Raw genomic sequence first — 17,642 nt, 5'->3', positions numbered from 1 at the left:
GCTTCTCGGGCCCTCCGCCGGTGCGGCCAGGCTTGGGCCCTGACTGTCTCCCAGGTGACCTCCATCTCTGCCCCACCAGCCTGGCTCTGGTGAGTGAGAGTAGGGTCCCCAGGGGGCCATGGGTGTCTCCAACACTGCCTGGGCCATGCTGGCTCCTACCCTTCACACCTGGGAGGCGGGCCAGTGGCCCACCATGGCTCCTGATCAGCTCTTGTGTCTCAGGCAGGGTCGCTGGTGGCAGTGTCAGCTGGGGACATTGGTGTGGCAGGGGAAGGTGATCGGGAACTGTTGGGTCTGTTGCTCCTTGATGAGTGGACCCGGCTCCCTCTGCTCAGAGCCTGTTTCCCCTCTGCCCTCCCGCTGTCCCCGTGGGATTCCCTGGGTGGAAGAGGCAGGACCTGATGGCATAGGCTGGGCACGGGAGCTGACACCTGACATCCTGGCTATTTGGGAAGCTGAAGCACGAGGATTGCTTGAGCCGAGGGGTCAAAGACCAGCCTGGGCCGGGCGCGGTGGCTCAAGCCTGTAATCCCAGCACTTTGGGAGGCCGAGACGGGCGGATCACGAGGTCAGGAGATCGAGACCATCCTGGCTAACACAGTGAAACCCCGTCTCTACTAAAAAAATACAAAAAAAACTAGCCGGGCGAGGTGGCGGGCGCCTGTAGTCCCAGCTACTCGGGAGGCTGAGGCAGGAGAATGGCGTAAACCCGGGAGGCGGAGCTTGCAGTGAGCCGAGATCCGGCCACTGCACTGCAGCCTGGGCGACAGAGCGAGACTCCGTCTCAAAAAAAAAAAAAGACCAGCCTGGGCAAAATAGGGAGACCCCATCGCTATGTAAAAATTTTTAAAAGACAGAATCTGAGGCCACTGCTTTTTTTTTTTTCTGGGGAGATGGAATCTCACTCTGTCACCCAGGCTGGAGTGCAGTGGCACGATCTCAGCTCACTGCAGCTTCTGCCTCCCAGGTTCAAGCGATTCTCCTGCTTCAGCCTCCTGAGTAGCTGGGATTACAGGTGTAGCTGGGATTACAGGCACACATCACCACACCTGGCTAATTTTTGTATTTTTAGTAAAGACGGGGTTTCACCATGTTGGCCAGGCTGGTCTTGAACTCCTGACCTCAAGTGATCCGCCTGCCTCAGACTCCCGAAGTGCTGGGATTACAGATGTGAGCCACCATGCCTGGCCTGCTAGTTGTTTTTTAGTGAACATGTGTTCTCTCCAGGCCACAAAGGAGTCACCGTTCTGACGCTGGAGGTGGCAGCCTCACAGGGTCCCCGTGGAACGGCTCCCAGCTGGCTCCCAACTGGCCGGGAAGGTGTGCACATGGGGTGGGATGGGCCACAGCAGAGCAGTGGGGCTTCAGGGACTGGCTGCGGCCCCCACCCCACAGGCAGGCACAGGTCCTAGAGGACACACCTGGGTTTTCTCCTCCTCCACCAGGACCCTGGCCTGCAGAAGGCCCCTCACCACACCGACAGGGGCCTGTAAAACGCAAACCCAGCTGTATCCACCAACTGCTTCCACCACGCAGGTGAAGCTGCCTTCTGCCCAGGGCCAGGAGCTCACGGGGCCTGGCCCGGCCACCTTGGTGACTTCATGGAGCACCACCCACCTTCACTGAGCCCCCACAGCCCTGCGCCTCGGGGACCCACCCTGGCGGGGCTCGCTCCAGGCGGGGGCTGGGCTGTCGCTGGCTCCACTGGGCCCCTCACACATGCTGTTCCCACCTCTGGAACACCGTTCCTGACTACTCCCGTCACCTCCCCCAACTCACTTGGAAAGGCGGGCACCCGTCACAGCCCCACCCCCACCTGTGTAGCTCTGTGTGGGGCCCTGGCCCCTCTGTAAGTTCCAGAAGCCTCTGTGGACCGCGCGAGTGGCCATCTCTCCCCATGCCGAGCACAGTAGCCAGCACACCCTGGAGGTGCACGCGGTGTGTGCCAGGTGAGCTGATGTCTACAGAGCTGCCACCTGCCACTCTGCCGTCCGCCTGCATTACTGGGTTTCTGGGCCGTTCCTCCCATTTATCCTTCAGATGAACACAGTCGCTCTCCTCCTTCCTGCTTTTTCTCTACTCTGAAAGCCACCTTGCTTCAGTGTCTGGGATCTGATGGGTAAAGTCTGATTTCACACTCAGTCCTCTGTGGTGCCACAGACCGTCCAAGGCCTGGTTCTGTCGGCCCAGCCCCACCCTCACCTCTCGGCCAGGCTCCTGCGCACTTTGCTGACCGTTATCAAGGTTGCTTCTGGGAACAAGCATGTGGCTTCCCAAAGAGATTTTGAACATTCCCACAACATCCAGAGAATCTCGAGTTTCCTCTTGTGCACAGAAGCAAACACGTGCTCACGGTCACACAAACAGAAATGTGGACATGCATCACACGTGTGTGCTTACCCAGTCATGCACGCACACAGGCTCGGGCACGCATGCTCACACACGCACATGTGTGCACACAGGTCAGAGTAGCAGGCGTGCTGCCAGAGCCCCCCAGGCAGCCATTGCGGAGGCACAGCGAGGTCTCTGCTCAGCTCCCCTGACGGCCACTGCCCCACCTGTCTGGCTGCCATGGCCCAGAGACCCAGCTCACCCAGGCAGTGATATCCATTCTATGTCCCCAAAGCAACTGGAAGCCACTTGTGGGTGGAGGCTGGGAGACAGGGTCCAAGGCCTCAGGGGCAAAGGTACGGCCTCATCTCCAATGGTTCTGAAGTTCATGGTGACCACGGGCTCCCTGGGAGTTTAGGGAAAGTCGTGGCCTTTTCCCAGAGAAACAGGCAGAACCCCCATCAAGCAACATGCAGTGGGTCTGAGATTTCAGGGCCCTCAGGTGTGCCCTGGTCTAGATCTCTCCCAGGCCCATCCCAGTCCCAGGAGGGCAGCCCAGCCCCAAGAACCCACCTGACCTTATCAGCAGAAGCTGATGTCACCCAAGGCTGGCAGTGTCTAGGAGGCTCTGGCTCTGCGTCTAGGAGGCCCTGGCTCTGCGTCTAGGAGGCCCTGGCTTGCCACATGTTTTGATTCTGGCGGGTGGTGCAAGGAGGGGAGGGAGCTGGTGGGTGAGGATCCTGGGCCTGTTCTCTTTGGGCCACCCTGCCTCTGAGGCAGTGCATAGAAGCCCCCCGGGCAAAGCCATTTATCCACCCTGCAGCCCCATGTCCCCACAGCCCCGCAGCCCTACGTCCCCAAATGGCCATGATCAGGGACGATGAGGCTGCAGCCCCTCAGCGTGCGGCTGGGTCTGGCCTGAGCCCTGCTGTATGACAGCCGGGGCCCCGGCAGTCGGACTTCCATCCTGAGCAGGAGGTGCTCCGGAGGTTCTAGGGGGAGGGTGCAGGGGGGCAGCCAATGGCCCCTGAGGCCCGTCCTGGACCCCTGCCACCCCACAGTACCCTGTGCACCCCACAGCACTCTGCAGGCGGAGATGCTGAGGCACTGGCCTCCTGCTACACAGGGAGGCGGCAGTGAGGGGGCAGCTGAGTCAGGCCTATTGTGGGCACTGCACTGAGAACACACAGGGCTCTGAATGTGCTCACAAAGGGGATCTGCAGAATGATACCCTTGGAGAGGGCAGGAGCCGTGGGACACTGCCCCTCCCTCCTCTGGGATCCCCTCGGGGTGGGGGCCACCTGAGACCTCCCCACCGGCTGGCCAGGGACCAAGCAGGGCTCAGAACCTGGGGCCCTCAGCCAGGCCTGCCTACCGTGTTCCCCACAGCCACAGACCCAATGGCCCCAGGTAGGAGAAGATGCAGGGAGCCCCCACCACCTCATCAGCATCACCCGTGGCCATGGGGCCACACCAAGCTGGCCAGCCCAGCTGGGGAGGGGGTTTGGAGTCAGCGGCCCCCAAGACCCTGGCCCAGAATACGACGTGAGAGAAAGTGCATACCTGCCCTGTGCATGACCGGCCCCCATCGCTGCTGCAGCCCAGGACCTGGAGAGGAGGGGCTCCGCAGGGCTGCCACAGGCTGGATACTGGGCCCTGCTGCCTCCAGGTGGAGGGGCCATGAAACTCCATGAAGCTCAGTGTCACCAAGGACCATGACTGAGGGCAGAGGCACCCCCGTGTCTGTATTACATGTCAGACATCAAACTCCCGGAAAACGGCAGCTCGAAGGCCTCCTACTCCTGCATGGGACAAGGGCTCTGGTGGCCGCCCACCCTGCCCCCAGGTCCTCCGCACCCCCTCCTCCCCTCAGAGAGCCCAGGGCCGAATCCCCACACCCACCCCCTTTCCCCTGGGCTTCCCCACCGCTTATGGCTCCTACCCAGCCCTGAGCCCCCCAGGAGGGCCTTGGTAACAGGGCTCAGGGCCGCCCGTCTGAGCTGCTCCCCTGGAAGGTGGGGTGGCAGCCCTCGGCTCCTCCTGGGCGAACTCAAGGCCGGCGACCTATTCACACCCCGGGTGACCCTGACAGTGCCAGCTCTAGCAGCACATCTCACCAGGAGGGCTGCTTCTGTTTAGAAAAACCGGAAAGTGCGTGAGAGAATTCTACACCCCAGGGTCTTCTTGAGCAGAAGTGACCATGGCTCCCAGGTGGCTCAGATGGGGTTGGCGTGAGCTAGTTGTTGATGGAAATGTGACTTGGTGGGAAGGTTCCGGAAGGGGCAGTGAGGCGAGGTGGGGCAGGAATGGGGAAATGACACCACAGAAATTCAAAAACCCCAAGCAGTGGCTCCCCAACTGTGCTTCTCATATTCTGGGAATACCAGGGTCCTCTCACACTGGAGCAGGTCCGCTCCCCACCAGCTCAAAGTCCAAGACAGGCGGGGTGGTGGCGGGGAGGCCGCTGCGGGGAGGGGCAGACCAGGGTCTGGGGTGCACAGATTTCCCTTTGGGAATAAAAGTCACAGTTGGAAGTTTGAGGAAGAGGGAGGTGAGCTTCACGCTCCTGGGTGCTCCATGGAGGGGTGTCCTGTTAAGCCAGGGCCTGGGCTGGGTGAGCCTGAGGCACAGAGGCAGCGAAGGAGGGATTTGCTAGAGTTAGGAAGGTCCTTCTGCCCCCTCCTCCGTGTGTCTGGCCTGCCATCCTTCTGACCTAGAGAGACACAGAGAAGGAGAGACAGAGAGAGACAGACAGACAGAAACAGAGACGGAGAGACAGAGATGGAGAGACAGAGAGACAGAGATAGAGAGACAGAGGCAGACAGACAGAGATGGAGAGACAGAGAGAGACAGGCAGAGAGACAGAGATAGAGAGACAGAGAGAGAGAGGAGAGACAGAGAGAGACAGAGATAGAGAGACAGAGGCAGACAGACAGAGATGAAGAGGCAGAGAGAGACAGAAGCAGAGATGGAGAGACAGAGAGAGACAGGCAGAAAGACAGAAGATGGAGAGACAGAGAGAGACAGAGAGACAGAGATAGAGAGACAGAGAGAGACAGAGATGGAGAGACAGAGAGACAGAGGCAGACAGAGAGACAGAGATGGAGAGACAGAGAGAGACAGGCAGAGAGACAGAGACACAAGATATCAGTGGTCTGGGTCTGCGTCCGTGGTTGGATCTTGGGCTGCAGGTGCCCATCGAGGACTGATCTGTGAGGGAGACGGGGTCAGAGCTGAGCCAGCTGGGAGGGGCAGGGCACACTGGAGTGGGAGGCGGCCGGTGGATCCCCACATGTGTGAGCTGTTCCATTTTCTGTCACAGAGAAGAGCAAAGACAATCTCACTCTCATGGCTCTGACTTTGTCAGGGAACCAAAAAATGCAGCAGGAGGAGTAGTGGTCTCTTTCCTTATCGTGACTGACATGGAAAAATCACAAGGCAGGCAGCCTCCCTGTGGCAGAGGCCCGAGGCAGGTGCTGCTCAAACCCTGGACAGGAGCACCCATACCAGGACAGTGGAAAGAGAAAAGGAACAGAGTCCGGGGGTTGGGCTGTGAGGATCAGGGGCTGGGGCCCCATCCCATGGGCTGGTCTCCCTCCATGGAGATGCCAGGGTACCCTCTTCACCTGCCATCCTCATCACAGGTGGTGCTGGTCATCTGTGACCTCCCTGGTATCCACCCCCACAACCCCATGCACCACCTGGTGCAGCCCTGGTGGCCGCAGGAATGGCTGCGTGGGTGAGCGTGGGCAGCAGGTATAGGAGACCCGCACACCTACAGAGGGTGTCAGGGACAGCATCGGGGGCCGCTTGTGTAGCCTCGGTTCTTGCTGGGACCTGAACTGGAGCAGGCTGTGGGACGACCACACTTCCCAGTAGGAAATTCACCCTGAGAACATGTGGGCCAAGAGGCAGCCAGGAGACCAGGGGCCATCTGGAGTGGGTTTGGCTGGTCCAGGGCTCTGCAGAGTCTGGAGCTGGGCTGCTGCTGCTGTGGGCAGGGCTGGGGGATCAGGTCACTGAGCTCCTGCAGTGACTTCTGCTTTCTGCTTTAATCCACAGCAAGGTGTACAAACTCCAGCTGTGGGTGAATGGACCCCTGCTCCTGTCCACACCTGCTGCTCTGGGCCAGCGGCCTTTTCCACCAGAGGGGACGGGGTCTGGCTCCAAGGACGGCCCTCCCAGTGCAGTCCCCAGTCCACTGGGCCAGAGGCTGCTAGGCAGTGCTGGTTAAAGATGGCTAGTCCAGGGCCTGGCCTCGGTCAGAACATCCAGGTGGGAAGACCCTACTGCAGACCGAGGAAGACCCTACTCTCTCTACCCAGGTGTGCAGGGCTCACCGGGCAGGTGAGGACCCTCCCAGAAGCTCCCACTGAGGTCACAGGAAGAGCCACAGCCTCCTCCCACCCCAGATAGCATGAAACTGGCACCCAGTCTTGGTGCCCCGTTCCTTGTCTCCAGTCACCCCTTCTGTCTGCCCACTGCACACACAGCCCTGCACACATATACACTTGTGCACTCATACACCCCTGCACACACACCCCTGACCTCACACTTGTACACACACATCTGCACCTACACCTGCACACACACTTGCACACACCCTGTACTCACACATCTGCATTCACACTCCTGACCTCACACTTGCACACACACCTGCACACACACATGTGTACACTCACACACTTACACATGCACACCCCTGCACTCACTCGCTCCACTCACACACACCTGCATACACACCCCTGCACACAGACCCCTGCACTCACACTCCTGACTTCACACTTGCACAGATACATCTGCACTCACACCTGCACACACATATACACACACAGCAGCACTCACACACTTGCACACGTCCTGAATTCACACCCATGCACTCACACTCCTGACCTCGCACTTGCACACACATCTGAACACACACGTGCACACAAGCACACTTACACATGCACACCCCTGCACTCACACACACCTGCATACACACACCCCTCCATTCACACACACCTGCATACTCACACCCCTCCACTCACACACCTGCATACTCACACCCCTCCATGCACACACACCTGCATACTCACACCCCTCCACTCACACACCGGGATACACACACCCCTGCACTCACGCACACCTGCACACACACACCCCTGCACTCACGCACACCTGCACACGCACACCCCTCCACTCACGCACACCTGCACACGCACACCCCTCCACTCACGCACACCTGCACATGCACACCCCTCCACTCACGCACACCTGCACACGCACACCCCTCCACTCACACCTGCACACGTACACCCCTCCACTCACACACACCTGCATACTCACACCCCTCCACTCACACACCTGGATACACACACCCCTGCACTCACACACACCTGCACACACACACACCCCTGCACTCACACACACCTGCACACGCACACCCCTCCACTCACACACACCTGCATATGCACACCCCTCCACTCACGCACACCTGCACATGCACACACCTCCACTCACACACACCTGCATATGCACACCCCTGCACTCACACACACCTGCACACACACACACCCCTGCACTCACACACACCTGCACACGCACACCCCTCCACTCACACACACCTGCATATGCACACCCCTCCACTCACGCACACCTGCACATGCACACCCCTCCACTCACACACACCTGCATATGCACACCCCTGCACTCACACACACCTGCACATGCACACCCCTCCACTCACACACACCTGTATACTCACACCCCTCCACTCACGCACACCTGCATACTCACACCCCTCCATGCACACACACCTGCATACTCACACCCCTCCACTCACACACCTGGATACACACACCCCTGCACTCATGCACACCTGCACATACACACCCCTGCACTCACACACACCTGCACACGCACACCCCTCCACTCACACACACCTGCACACTCACACCCCTCCACGCACACACACCTGCACACACACACCCCTGCACTCACACACACCTGCACACGCACACCCCTGCACTCACACACACCTGCACATGCACACCCCTCCACTCACACACACCTGCATACTCACACCCCTCCACTCACACACACCTGCACACTCACACCCCTGCACTCACGCACACCTGCACACGCACACCCCTGCACTCACACACACCTGCACACGCACACCCCTCCACTCACACACACCTGCACACGCACACCCCTCCACTCACACACACCTGCACACGCACACCCCTCCACTCACACACCTGGATACACACACCCCTGCACTCACACACACCTGCACACACACACCCTTGCACTCACACACACCTGCACACACACACCCCTGCATGCACATACACTTGCACACTCATCCCTGCACGCAGATCTCAGGCCAGCACCTGGCCACCAGGGAGGTTGGGAAGTAGAGGAAGGTGCCCAGAGGCAGAAATCATAGACCCAGGGCAGCAGCTGGGCCCTGGAATGTCCACAGGGAGCGCTAAGACCCCCAAGGCCCAACCAAACAGGCAAACTTGAGGTTGAGCGTGGCTGCTGTTGAGTGACATCCTGCACCCAGAAGGAGGAAGAGGGATGGAGGCCAGACGCTGCCACCCTGCACTGAGCCCTGCCCGGCCCTGGCCCTTTCTGGAACCTGCATGCGGGTGCAGGGTGGGGCGTTCCCAGGGCGCAGGGGCTGTGGGTGGGGTGTGAGATGCTGTATTGGTCCCTGGCCCCTTGACTCAGGAACAGCCAGCTCAGCATTGGAGGGTGTGTGGGAGCCCAGACTGAGTCAGCCATGGGTGGCAGCTGCTCTGTCTTCCAGGACATAGGGGACGGGCCCGAGGTCTCCTCAGGCCACCTGAGTCCCTGTGTCTGTGGCCATGGCCGTTCCCAAGTCTGACCTCAGAGAGCTGCCTCACCCTGGCCTGCTGATGGAAGCCTCCAGAAAGACCCTGCAAATCAGGCCAGGCCCTCCCCAGCCTGGGCTTTGGAGACTCCCCGATGGGCTGGGGGCATTTCATGCAAACCTAACCGGACCCTTGGCAGGACCTTTGGCCGGGAGCTGACTTCACAGTGAGCTTATGAGGGGCAGGCACTCAACTAAGCTCTTTTCTTTATTACCTGACTCCGTCCTCAGAGCACCCTGCACAGACCGTGTCATCCCTGCCCCCTCTCCATCTTTGGAGAGAAAACAAGCTCAGTGGGTTGAACTTGGGACTGCCCACATCCCATGGTGGGGGGTGGGTGCGTCACTCCTAGAGTTAACCCTGCAGCACCAGCCCAGAGTAGCCCCCTAGTGTCTATCTAAGAATGCTGGGGCCAAGCCAGTGGTCACCCTGAGGCCAGCGGTACTCCTCAAACCAGACCCCAGACTCCCTGGAAGCTGGAACCTATGGGGGCCGGGCAGCCTCTCCTCAGCCCCATGCAGCCCCAGGCAGGAGGAAGGAGGGCGGGCGTGGGGTACAGAGGCAGGTGCCACATTCAAGGGCTGGCAGGCATCTCTGCAGCTGCAGCAGGGAAGGAGGGAGTGGGGAAGGGGCAGACCACAGGGGCTTTGTGGCCTGGAGATCCGCACTTAATCCAGATGGCAAAGGAGGACCCAAGGCGGGTGAGCAGGGAGCACCTGACCTGACCCCACACTGGCCTCTGGACACATGAGGGCAGGAGGACAGGGCAAGAGAGAGGCTCATGGCCTGGGCTGGGAGTGGCTCCAGGGTTGGAGAGAGAGGGCTGGTGGGAGACGTTTGCAGTAAGCAGGAACAAGGGGCAGATGCCCCGTGAGGGCTCAGTGCCCAGCGCGTGCCGAGTGCCATCCCAGGGCTGGTCTGCGTCACCCCCTCCACCCTCCCCACACCCAGGCAGGCCCCACCCCCTCCACCCTCCCCACACTCAGGCAGGCCCCACCCCCTCCACCCTCCCCACACTCAGGCAGGCTCACCGTGAGCAGGAGGTGAACAGGGATGTGAGAGTGATCCTGGCATTCGTGGCTCCAGCAGCTGGTGGACAAACACACTGGGGACCAGGGGCCTGGGGAGGAGGGGCTGCAGGCCTGAATGAGCCCACATCCTCCTCTGCCCTCTTCCCAGCCCCCCTCAGGCCACAGGCCTCATCCCAGAATCCAGGACAGACGTGCAATGCAGTTAAACTGCCCCAACAGCCACTCCACACCCAGTCCACACAACAGCTTCCCATCACTTTAGACACCGGGGGGTGCGGGGGAGGTGGCGTCATTCCTGGGGTAGGGTTGCGGAACTTGGAACTTTTAGGTGGCGGGTGGGAAGGTGGGGTGGGTCTGGGCAGCACAGAGGAGGGAGCTGGTTGGGGGCACTCTCCCTTCCCCGGAGTCATGGCCCTGGAGAAAGGCCCTCTCCTGCTGCTGGCCCTTGGCCTGGGCCTGGCGGGTGGCCAGAAGGCTCTGGAAGAAGTGCCGGTACAGCCGGACTTTGACGCGCAGAAGGTAAGTGTCGTGGGTCCAGTCCCCAGACTCAGGCTTGGAACACCGGCTGGGGATGACACGAGTGTCACATTGAGGAGGTGCAGGGGGTGGGGGCAGGTGGGCGGGGGCTGGGGTTTGGGCCCTGCCTGACCCTGCAGCAGCTCTGAAGGGTGAGCTGCACCTGGGCCTGGGTCCAACCCAGGCAGGAACGGGCTCTGTCCTCCTGCACAGCCGGAACCAGCAGCCACTGATTAACCTCGGGGCCCTTCCCTCTCTCCTGGCTGTGGAAGCCGCGGCACAACAGCAGTCTCAGGAGAAGGCTGCAGGGCGGCGTCCAGTGAAGCAGTGCACCCAGACGCTGGGCCCAGGCAGGGAGCAGGGGAGGGGTTCACCCTGGGTGACACGAAGAGGCCAGCCCCGGGTGCAGGGAGGGTCCCAGTTCCTCCTCCCTGTGTGGCCCCTGGGGTCCTGGTGCTGCTGGTGGGAGTGCGGGGATGGAGGGACGCCCAGCACAGAGCCAGACCCTCCCCTCTACCCTCCCTGGCCAGGGGAACAGCGCTTGGATCAGGCAGGGGCAGGGGTGCGGGGCTGAGGGAAGTGAGGGTGAGGGTAGCAAGTGTGGAAAGGGATTGGACAGAGATCTGAGAGAAGGGGATGGGAGGTGACTCTTCCCAAAAAGGAAGCACGGCTTATCCTCCACCTGGATCCACAGATGAGCATTTGCCAATATTGACCAGAAAGAGGGAACGTTTGCCAATACAGCCCCCTGGGAGGGGCACGACCACCTGCTGACCGTGCTCAGTGCCAAAGCTGGGGCCTGAGAGCTCAGAGGGTGGCCTACTGGTGTCCACAGCCAGGCACTAGCCAGTCTCTCCCATCCCAGCCCGCACCCCTGCAGGTGGAGGGGGTGTCACACGGCCGGGCACTAGCCCTCCCCTGCCCCGGCCCGTACCCCTGCAGGTGGTGGGGTGCCACACGACTGGGCACTAGCCGGCCTCTCCTGCCCCGGCCCGTACCCCTGCAGGTGGTGGGGTGCCACACGACTGGGCACTAGCCGGCCTCTCCCGCCCTGGCCCGTACCCCTGCAGGTGGAGGGGGTGCCACATGGCCGGGCACTAGCTGGCCTCTCCCGCCCTGGCCCGCACCCCTGCAGGTGGAGGGGGTGCCACACGACTGGGCACTAGCTGGCCTCTCCCGCCCCGGCCCGTACCCCTGCAGGTGGTGGGGTGCCACACGACTGGGCACTAGCCGGCCTCTCCTGCCCCGGCCCGTACCCCTGCAGGTGGAGGGGGTGCCACATGGCCGAGCACTAGCCGGCCTCTCCTGCCCCGGCCCGTACCCCTGCAGGTGGAGGGGCGCTGGCTCACCCTGCAGCTGGCAGCCAGCCACGCAAACCTGGTCTCTCCGGCCGACCCTCTGAGGCTTGCTCTCCACTCCATCCAGACCAGGGACGGTGGGGACGTGGACTTTGTGCTGTTCTGGAAGTAAGCATGGCTCCTACCACCCCTCTCAGGCGTTCCTTCTCAGACCCAGGGACCCCCAAGGGACAGTGACAATGTTCCAAGGCAGGGTAACATCACACCAAGCTGAGGCCCAAGACCCCGCTCCAAGAGGGATAAGCTTGGAAGCTGCCAGAAGCAGGCAGGCAGGAAACACCAGCCCAGCCCCGGAGGCCACGTCCGGTCCCAGCAGACATGCCCACTGGGCCATGGGCCTGTGTTCCAGCTGTGAAGGAAGCCGGCGTCTGGCTTTTTAAATGTGCGATCTCCAGTGTTTGAAAGTTGCCTAATTCCCAACAACCCTCTCCCAAGGACCACAGCCACCTGGGTCCACGCCCCTTTCGGCCCCGACGTAAGTCAGGGAATCCCAAGGACAGCTGCGCTGTCAGCAAAAGAAAATCGGCCCTGGGGACAAGCTGCGCTGAGCCCAATGACATCAACAACAAGCTTACATTATTCCACCTGCACCCACAGCTCTGAAGGCAGTGAGACCCACATCCTAGTAGCCACTTGGTCACAGACATGCTGTGCGGAGGCCTGCAGAGTCCCAGGGGTTGGCGGGTACCCACCCCAGATGAGAAACTGAAGACCCCAGAGCAAAGGGCATGGGAGTGAGGGGGGCTCTGTCTGTGGACAGAGGCAGGACTATGGGAGTGAGGGGGGCTCTGTCTGTGCACAGAGGCAGGAGCATGGGGGTGAGGGGCCTCTGTCTATGCACAGAGCCAGAGCAAGTGGGGACAGGCAGGACAGCCTCCAAGACCTGGAGTTCAGAGCCAAGGCCAGACTGGGACCAACCCACTCCAGGAGGTTTGGTGTCATCCCAGAAATGAGGACGACCCCACTTCCTCACTCCGACCCCATCCCCAGCACCCCCAGGCATCGCCTCCTCCTGGCTGCATGACCCTGGTGCTGTGCCAGGACAAGGCTGACCTTGAGCCTGGGGAGCTGACCCCCCGGGGAGGACAGTAGGGCTCTCAGCTGGTGGCAGCCCCAGTGTCCCCTGGTAGAGAGCCCTGAGAGGGCCACCATATCCTGGGGCAAGACAACAGGACAGAGTTGGAGGCTGACCAGGCCCTGGTCCCCTTCTCCTTTCCCAGGGGAGAAGGGGTGTGTAAAGAAGCAAACATCACTGTCCATCCAACCCAGTTGCAAGGCCAGTACCAAGGCTCCTGTGAGTGCCCCTGTCCGGGATCCAGGCTGGGCTCTGAGTAGGGAGGGGCGAGCAAGGGACGCTCAGACGCCCAGTCCTGGCCGCAACACTCAGGAGGGGCTGTCAGCTTTGGGAGAAGACCAGGTACTGGAAGGAGGCCGTGCATTCTCTTGGTAGCACTGCACTGTCCACAGGCCATGGGGGGGTCCAGGGCCTGGGGGACAGAGGAGTGAGGCATCGTGTATCACCCAGCCCCAGGGTCTCCCACAGTTGAGGGCGGCAGCATCCACGTACGCTTCGTCAGCACCGACTACAGCAACCTCATTCTTTACGTGCGCTTTGAGGATGACGAGATCACCAGCCTGTGGGTGCTGCTGGGTAAGTGGCCAGCTCTCCCCAGCACTGGCCGGTGCAGTGCCCCGGTCCCCAGACAGGAGGGAGGAGCTGCCGGACACTCCTGGGTCTGTGCGGAGACTTGCCGTCCTGTCTGGGAGGGGGCCTTCTGTGCAGGGTGTTCTGAAGGCGCAGGCAGCCTCGGGCTGAGCTGCAGCTGAGCGCACCCTCAGGGAGGGTGTCCCCACGCAGGACATGCACTGCGGGTCGGCTATGAGGTGGGCCCAGCTCTGGGCACTGCACTGGGAGCTTGAATTATCTGTGGATGGAACTGAAAAAATGCCTTCCTTGTCTTCCTCCTTATCAAGCAATGTCTCGGGGTCCTGTGGGTCTGAAAGTAAAAGCACCATGGGAGAAGGGCTCAAAGGGCACAGGGGACAGAGTCGGGGGCATCAAGGGGCTGCAGTGTCCTGAAGACGAGGTGGAGATAGATGGGCCTGGGGGCATTTCAGGGCGGAGGATCAGCCGGAGCCCGAGCCCGGGATGGGGTGGGGGAGTGGTACAGCAGCAGTCGAGAGGCCCCAGGGCTGAGAAGGTTGAGGGGGTGGGAAGGGTGGCGCCAGGCCGGAACTCGGGACCTTCTGGGGATCTCCACTGAGACGGGCCAGGCCTGACTCCCTCCTTCCAGGGGCACTTTACCTGCCATGCTCAGAACAGACCTGTGTTTAGAGGAGACAGGGTTGGGGCCACTGCATCAGAGCTGGCCGGGCCCGGGAGGTCGCAGAGGGGGTGCTGCCATGGTCCGACGAGCCCCCAGCCCATGGCAACTTAGTGGTGGGCTGGTAGATCCCCAGGGCCTCTGCCTCCCCATTGTTCTCCGCAGAGGAGGAGGGCAGAAAAGACAGAGGCTCCAGGCCTCAGTCCCTCACTGTCAGCTCCTCTGATTCTAGCCAGAAGAATGCAGGAGGACCCCAAATGGGTGGGAAGATACTTGGAGTACGTGGAGAAATTCCACCTACAGAAAGCCGCGGTCTTCAACATAGATGGTGAGCACTGCCCCCCAGCCACGTCCCGGAGCCAGACGGGAGGAAGACCCAAGGGTCGGGGGCCTGGTCTTCCCAGCCAGCACGACAGAGGGTGTAGCCCATCCCCACTCCCCTTACGGCCAGGCCTGTGTGGGCTGCTTCAGCGGCTGCCGGATCTCACCAGCCCCGCGTGACACAGTGATACGGGCCCGATGCCGTCTCCACTCTACAGTTGTGGCTCAGAGATGTTCAGTAACAAGCCCAAGTTGCACAGCCAGGAGGAGGAGCTGGAAGGGATCCAGATCTCCTGCCTCCTGAGCCAAGTGCCCAGCCAGCCTCTCCCCTCTGCTGCCTCCCAACACATCATTCAGTCAATCAACACACACAGGCCAGGCCTGTTCTGGGAGTTTGGGATTCACTTAGAACAAGACAGATGCATCATCCAGCCCTAGTGCAGGTTACATTGTAGCAAGCATTGTAATTACCTGATTTATTAGAGGCAAGGGCTACAGAGGTGGGAGTCTGGGCTAGAGCAGGGTTTGGGGAGCCTGACCATGCTGTGTGAATACAGGCAGCCAGAGTGGGTAGCCCTGAGATGGGATGAGGTGAGGAAGGCTCCCTGGAAGAGGGGTCATGCAGATGGAACAGGAGTCGAGCAGAGGAGGGCAGGGATGAGCTCCAAGGCTGAGTGGGGCAGTGGTGGGGCCTCGTGGGCCCCCAAGGGAACTGGGTTTCCACAGAGCACAGGGCCCTGGCAGGACACAGCCAACATGGGGAGGCAGAAGGCCAGGTGATGCCACTGAGGGACAGCTGTTTTGTGCTATGTGATTGATTGATTGATTGATTGATTGATTTCAAAATGAATAAGTGAAGTCCTCAGAATCACCAGCTTTTTCTTTTCTGCTCCACAGGCCCTTGTCCCCCACCTCGAGCCTAGGTCTGGCGGCTCCGGAGTCTTCCTGCCTGGGTCCCTTACCCCTCTGTTGCCCTCAGCCCCTCTTCCACCCCCTTCACCTTGGTTTGTGACCTAGACTGCCCCAGATCCCCGCTGGAAGCCCTTTTGCATCTCAGGGCCCCAAGGAAGCTCCACAGCCTGGGGCCCAACCCTGCCTGTCTCCTGGTCCCCTCCCCTGCTGGGAAGGTCCTACCAACCACCTGCCAACCAACAGCCAAGGGCCAACAGCATGCCCCAGCCTGGTCTGTGGGCTTGGCGCACACCCAGGGTGGTGAGGACGGGGCACATGGCCCCCTGAGCTCCTGCCCACAGCACCAGATGCCTCCAAAACATATACAATGAGCGGAACACTGTAGCCCCAGGTGCCTCCGATGTGCCCCCCGAGAGCTGCTGGGGTGACCCCCAAGTGTCCTTCAGGAACTTGACCCACAGAGGCTGTTCTCAGACTCCAGCTCCTCTCCACTCTGACCCGCCTCACCTGGGTCTGCTGGGGACCCTCTAGAGAGGCGGCCTCCACGCTCTGTGAGCAAACACATATGTCCCTACTGAGGTCTGAGAACCCTGAGTGAGCCCAGCTCCAGACCCTGCTCTCTGTAGGAGTCCAGCAGGGCCGCCAGGTAAACAAGGACGGCTGTACCTGTGTGGCAGGTGAGACTGGCCAACGCCCACTCCTCCGAGCCCAGGATTCTGAAGGGCAGTACCCGCTTCTGCTCCCGGCGAGCCAGGGCCGCCCATCGGCAGGGCAGGCTCTGAGGAAACTGGGTCAAGGACTTGATACTTGTCATCTGGAACTCCCGAGACAGGTATGGCCAGCGGCTGCCCTGAACACGCCTCCAGTGAGGCCTTCTCCCCCTTCTCCCCCTTCTCCCACTTCTCCCCTTTCTCCCCCACGTGGGATAAACACAACGGAATGAAACCCCCAGAGCTGGTGGTGAAGCTGATGATGAAGCCCCACGGTTCTCCTGAAAATCAACGAGTCCGGCTGGAAAAACACAAGGAAAAACGACTCACAAAGCACACGTGTAACAAGAGGTTTATGGAATTTGTAAGATCATAAAAAATAGCTTTTTCTGGGGCCCTAAAATGACCGGGATAAATAGCGACGCGAGAGTGCTGCGTCTCTCTCAGCACCGTTGAGTTGATAACCTCAGGTTCACCCATACACTTCAGCAATTCCATTACTCTTCCAGTGGGATTTTTCCCCAAACTGCAGATCTGTATCTAAAATTGACATGAAGGAATAAAAGTTTGGAAACATTTTTAAAAGAAGCATCATGCAGATGGCTCTACCATTCTATCCTAATATCCAACAGCAGTGATGAGAAGCGTGTGACATTAGCTCAGGGCAAAAGAACAGCAAGAAACTGGGTACCAAGTCAAGGAATGAACCTGAATGTATACAACACCTTCAGAGATGGTACAAATGGCCTGTCCTAAAAAAGCGTTATTTATTCAATAAATAGTGTCGAGGGAAATGGGCAAGACAGATCGGGGGAAATAAGATTGGCTATCTCACCTACACATTATCTTAAAATTCGTTCCTGATCAATTCTGAATAAAAGGAAGGAAATCTTGAAACTTCTATACTTTCTATAACTTGCGGATGGGGTGCCTACAAGGACAGTATCAATACCAGGGGAAAGGTTGAGCGCTTTAAATTCGGCACATCAAAGACATCTTCAACACTATCAAAATGGAAAGAACAATGTGAAATTAACATTTGCAGCAAAAGTGACGAAGGGTTCATATCACATATGTAAATACATATGTAAATCAGAACTCCTTAAAAGGCCGGCGTGGTGGGTCATGCCTGTAATCCCATCACTGTGGAAGGCTGGGGGCCAAACGATAGCTTGAGCTCAGGAGTTTGAGACCAGCCTGGGCAACATAACAAGACCCTGTCTCTAAAAAAAAAACACCTTTAAAAAAAAGCAGT

General features: G+C 59.9%; 1 protein-coding gene across 1 annotated transcript; it reads left to right on the top strand.

Annotated features, from left to right (window-relative positions):
• The first annotated feature begins 10,604 nt into the window (after positions 1-10,604).
• Positions 10,605-17,642, top strand: LOC117099177 (beta-lactoglobulin-2). Its single transcript, XM_033238596.1, has 6 exons — positions 10,605-10,765; positions 12,092-12,228; positions 13,341-13,414; positions 13,652-13,771; positions 14,677-14,772; positions 15,663-17,642. The coding sequence occupies exons 1-6, from the start codon at positions 10,655-10,657 to the stop codon at positions 15,686-15,688; spliced, it is 564 nt and encodes a 187-aa protein (XP_033094487.1). The 5' UTR covers positions 10,605-10,654; the 3' UTR covers positions 15,689-17,642.

The sequence above is a fragment of the Trachypithecus francoisi genome, unplaced genomic scaffold (genome assembly GCF_009764315.1).
Source record: "Trachypithecus francoisi isolate TF-2019V2 unplaced genomic scaffold, Tfra_2.0 Lachesis_group16, whole genome shotgun sequence".
Lineage (NCBI taxonomy): Eukaryota > Metazoa > Chordata > Mammalia > Primates > Cercopithecidae > Trachypithecus > Trachypithecus francoisi.
This window is presented reverse-complemented; position numbering and strand designations above follow the sequence as displayed.

Bases quoted from the DNA above. Each gene is read 5' to 3' on its own strand.
- LOC117099177 (XM_033238596.1), top strand. From the start codon at position 10,655: ATGGCCCTGGAGAAAGGCCCTCTCCTGCTGCTGGCCCTTGGCCTGGGC. The intron at 10,766-12,091 runs GTAAGTGTCGTG...GTACCCCTGCAG, and splicing joins CGGACTTTGACGCGCAGAAG to GTGGAGGGGCGCTGGCTCAC. The intron at 12,229-13,340 runs GTAAGCATGGCT...CTCCTTTCCCAG, and splicing joins GACTTTGTGCTGTTCTGGAA to GGGAGAAGGGGTGTGTAAAG.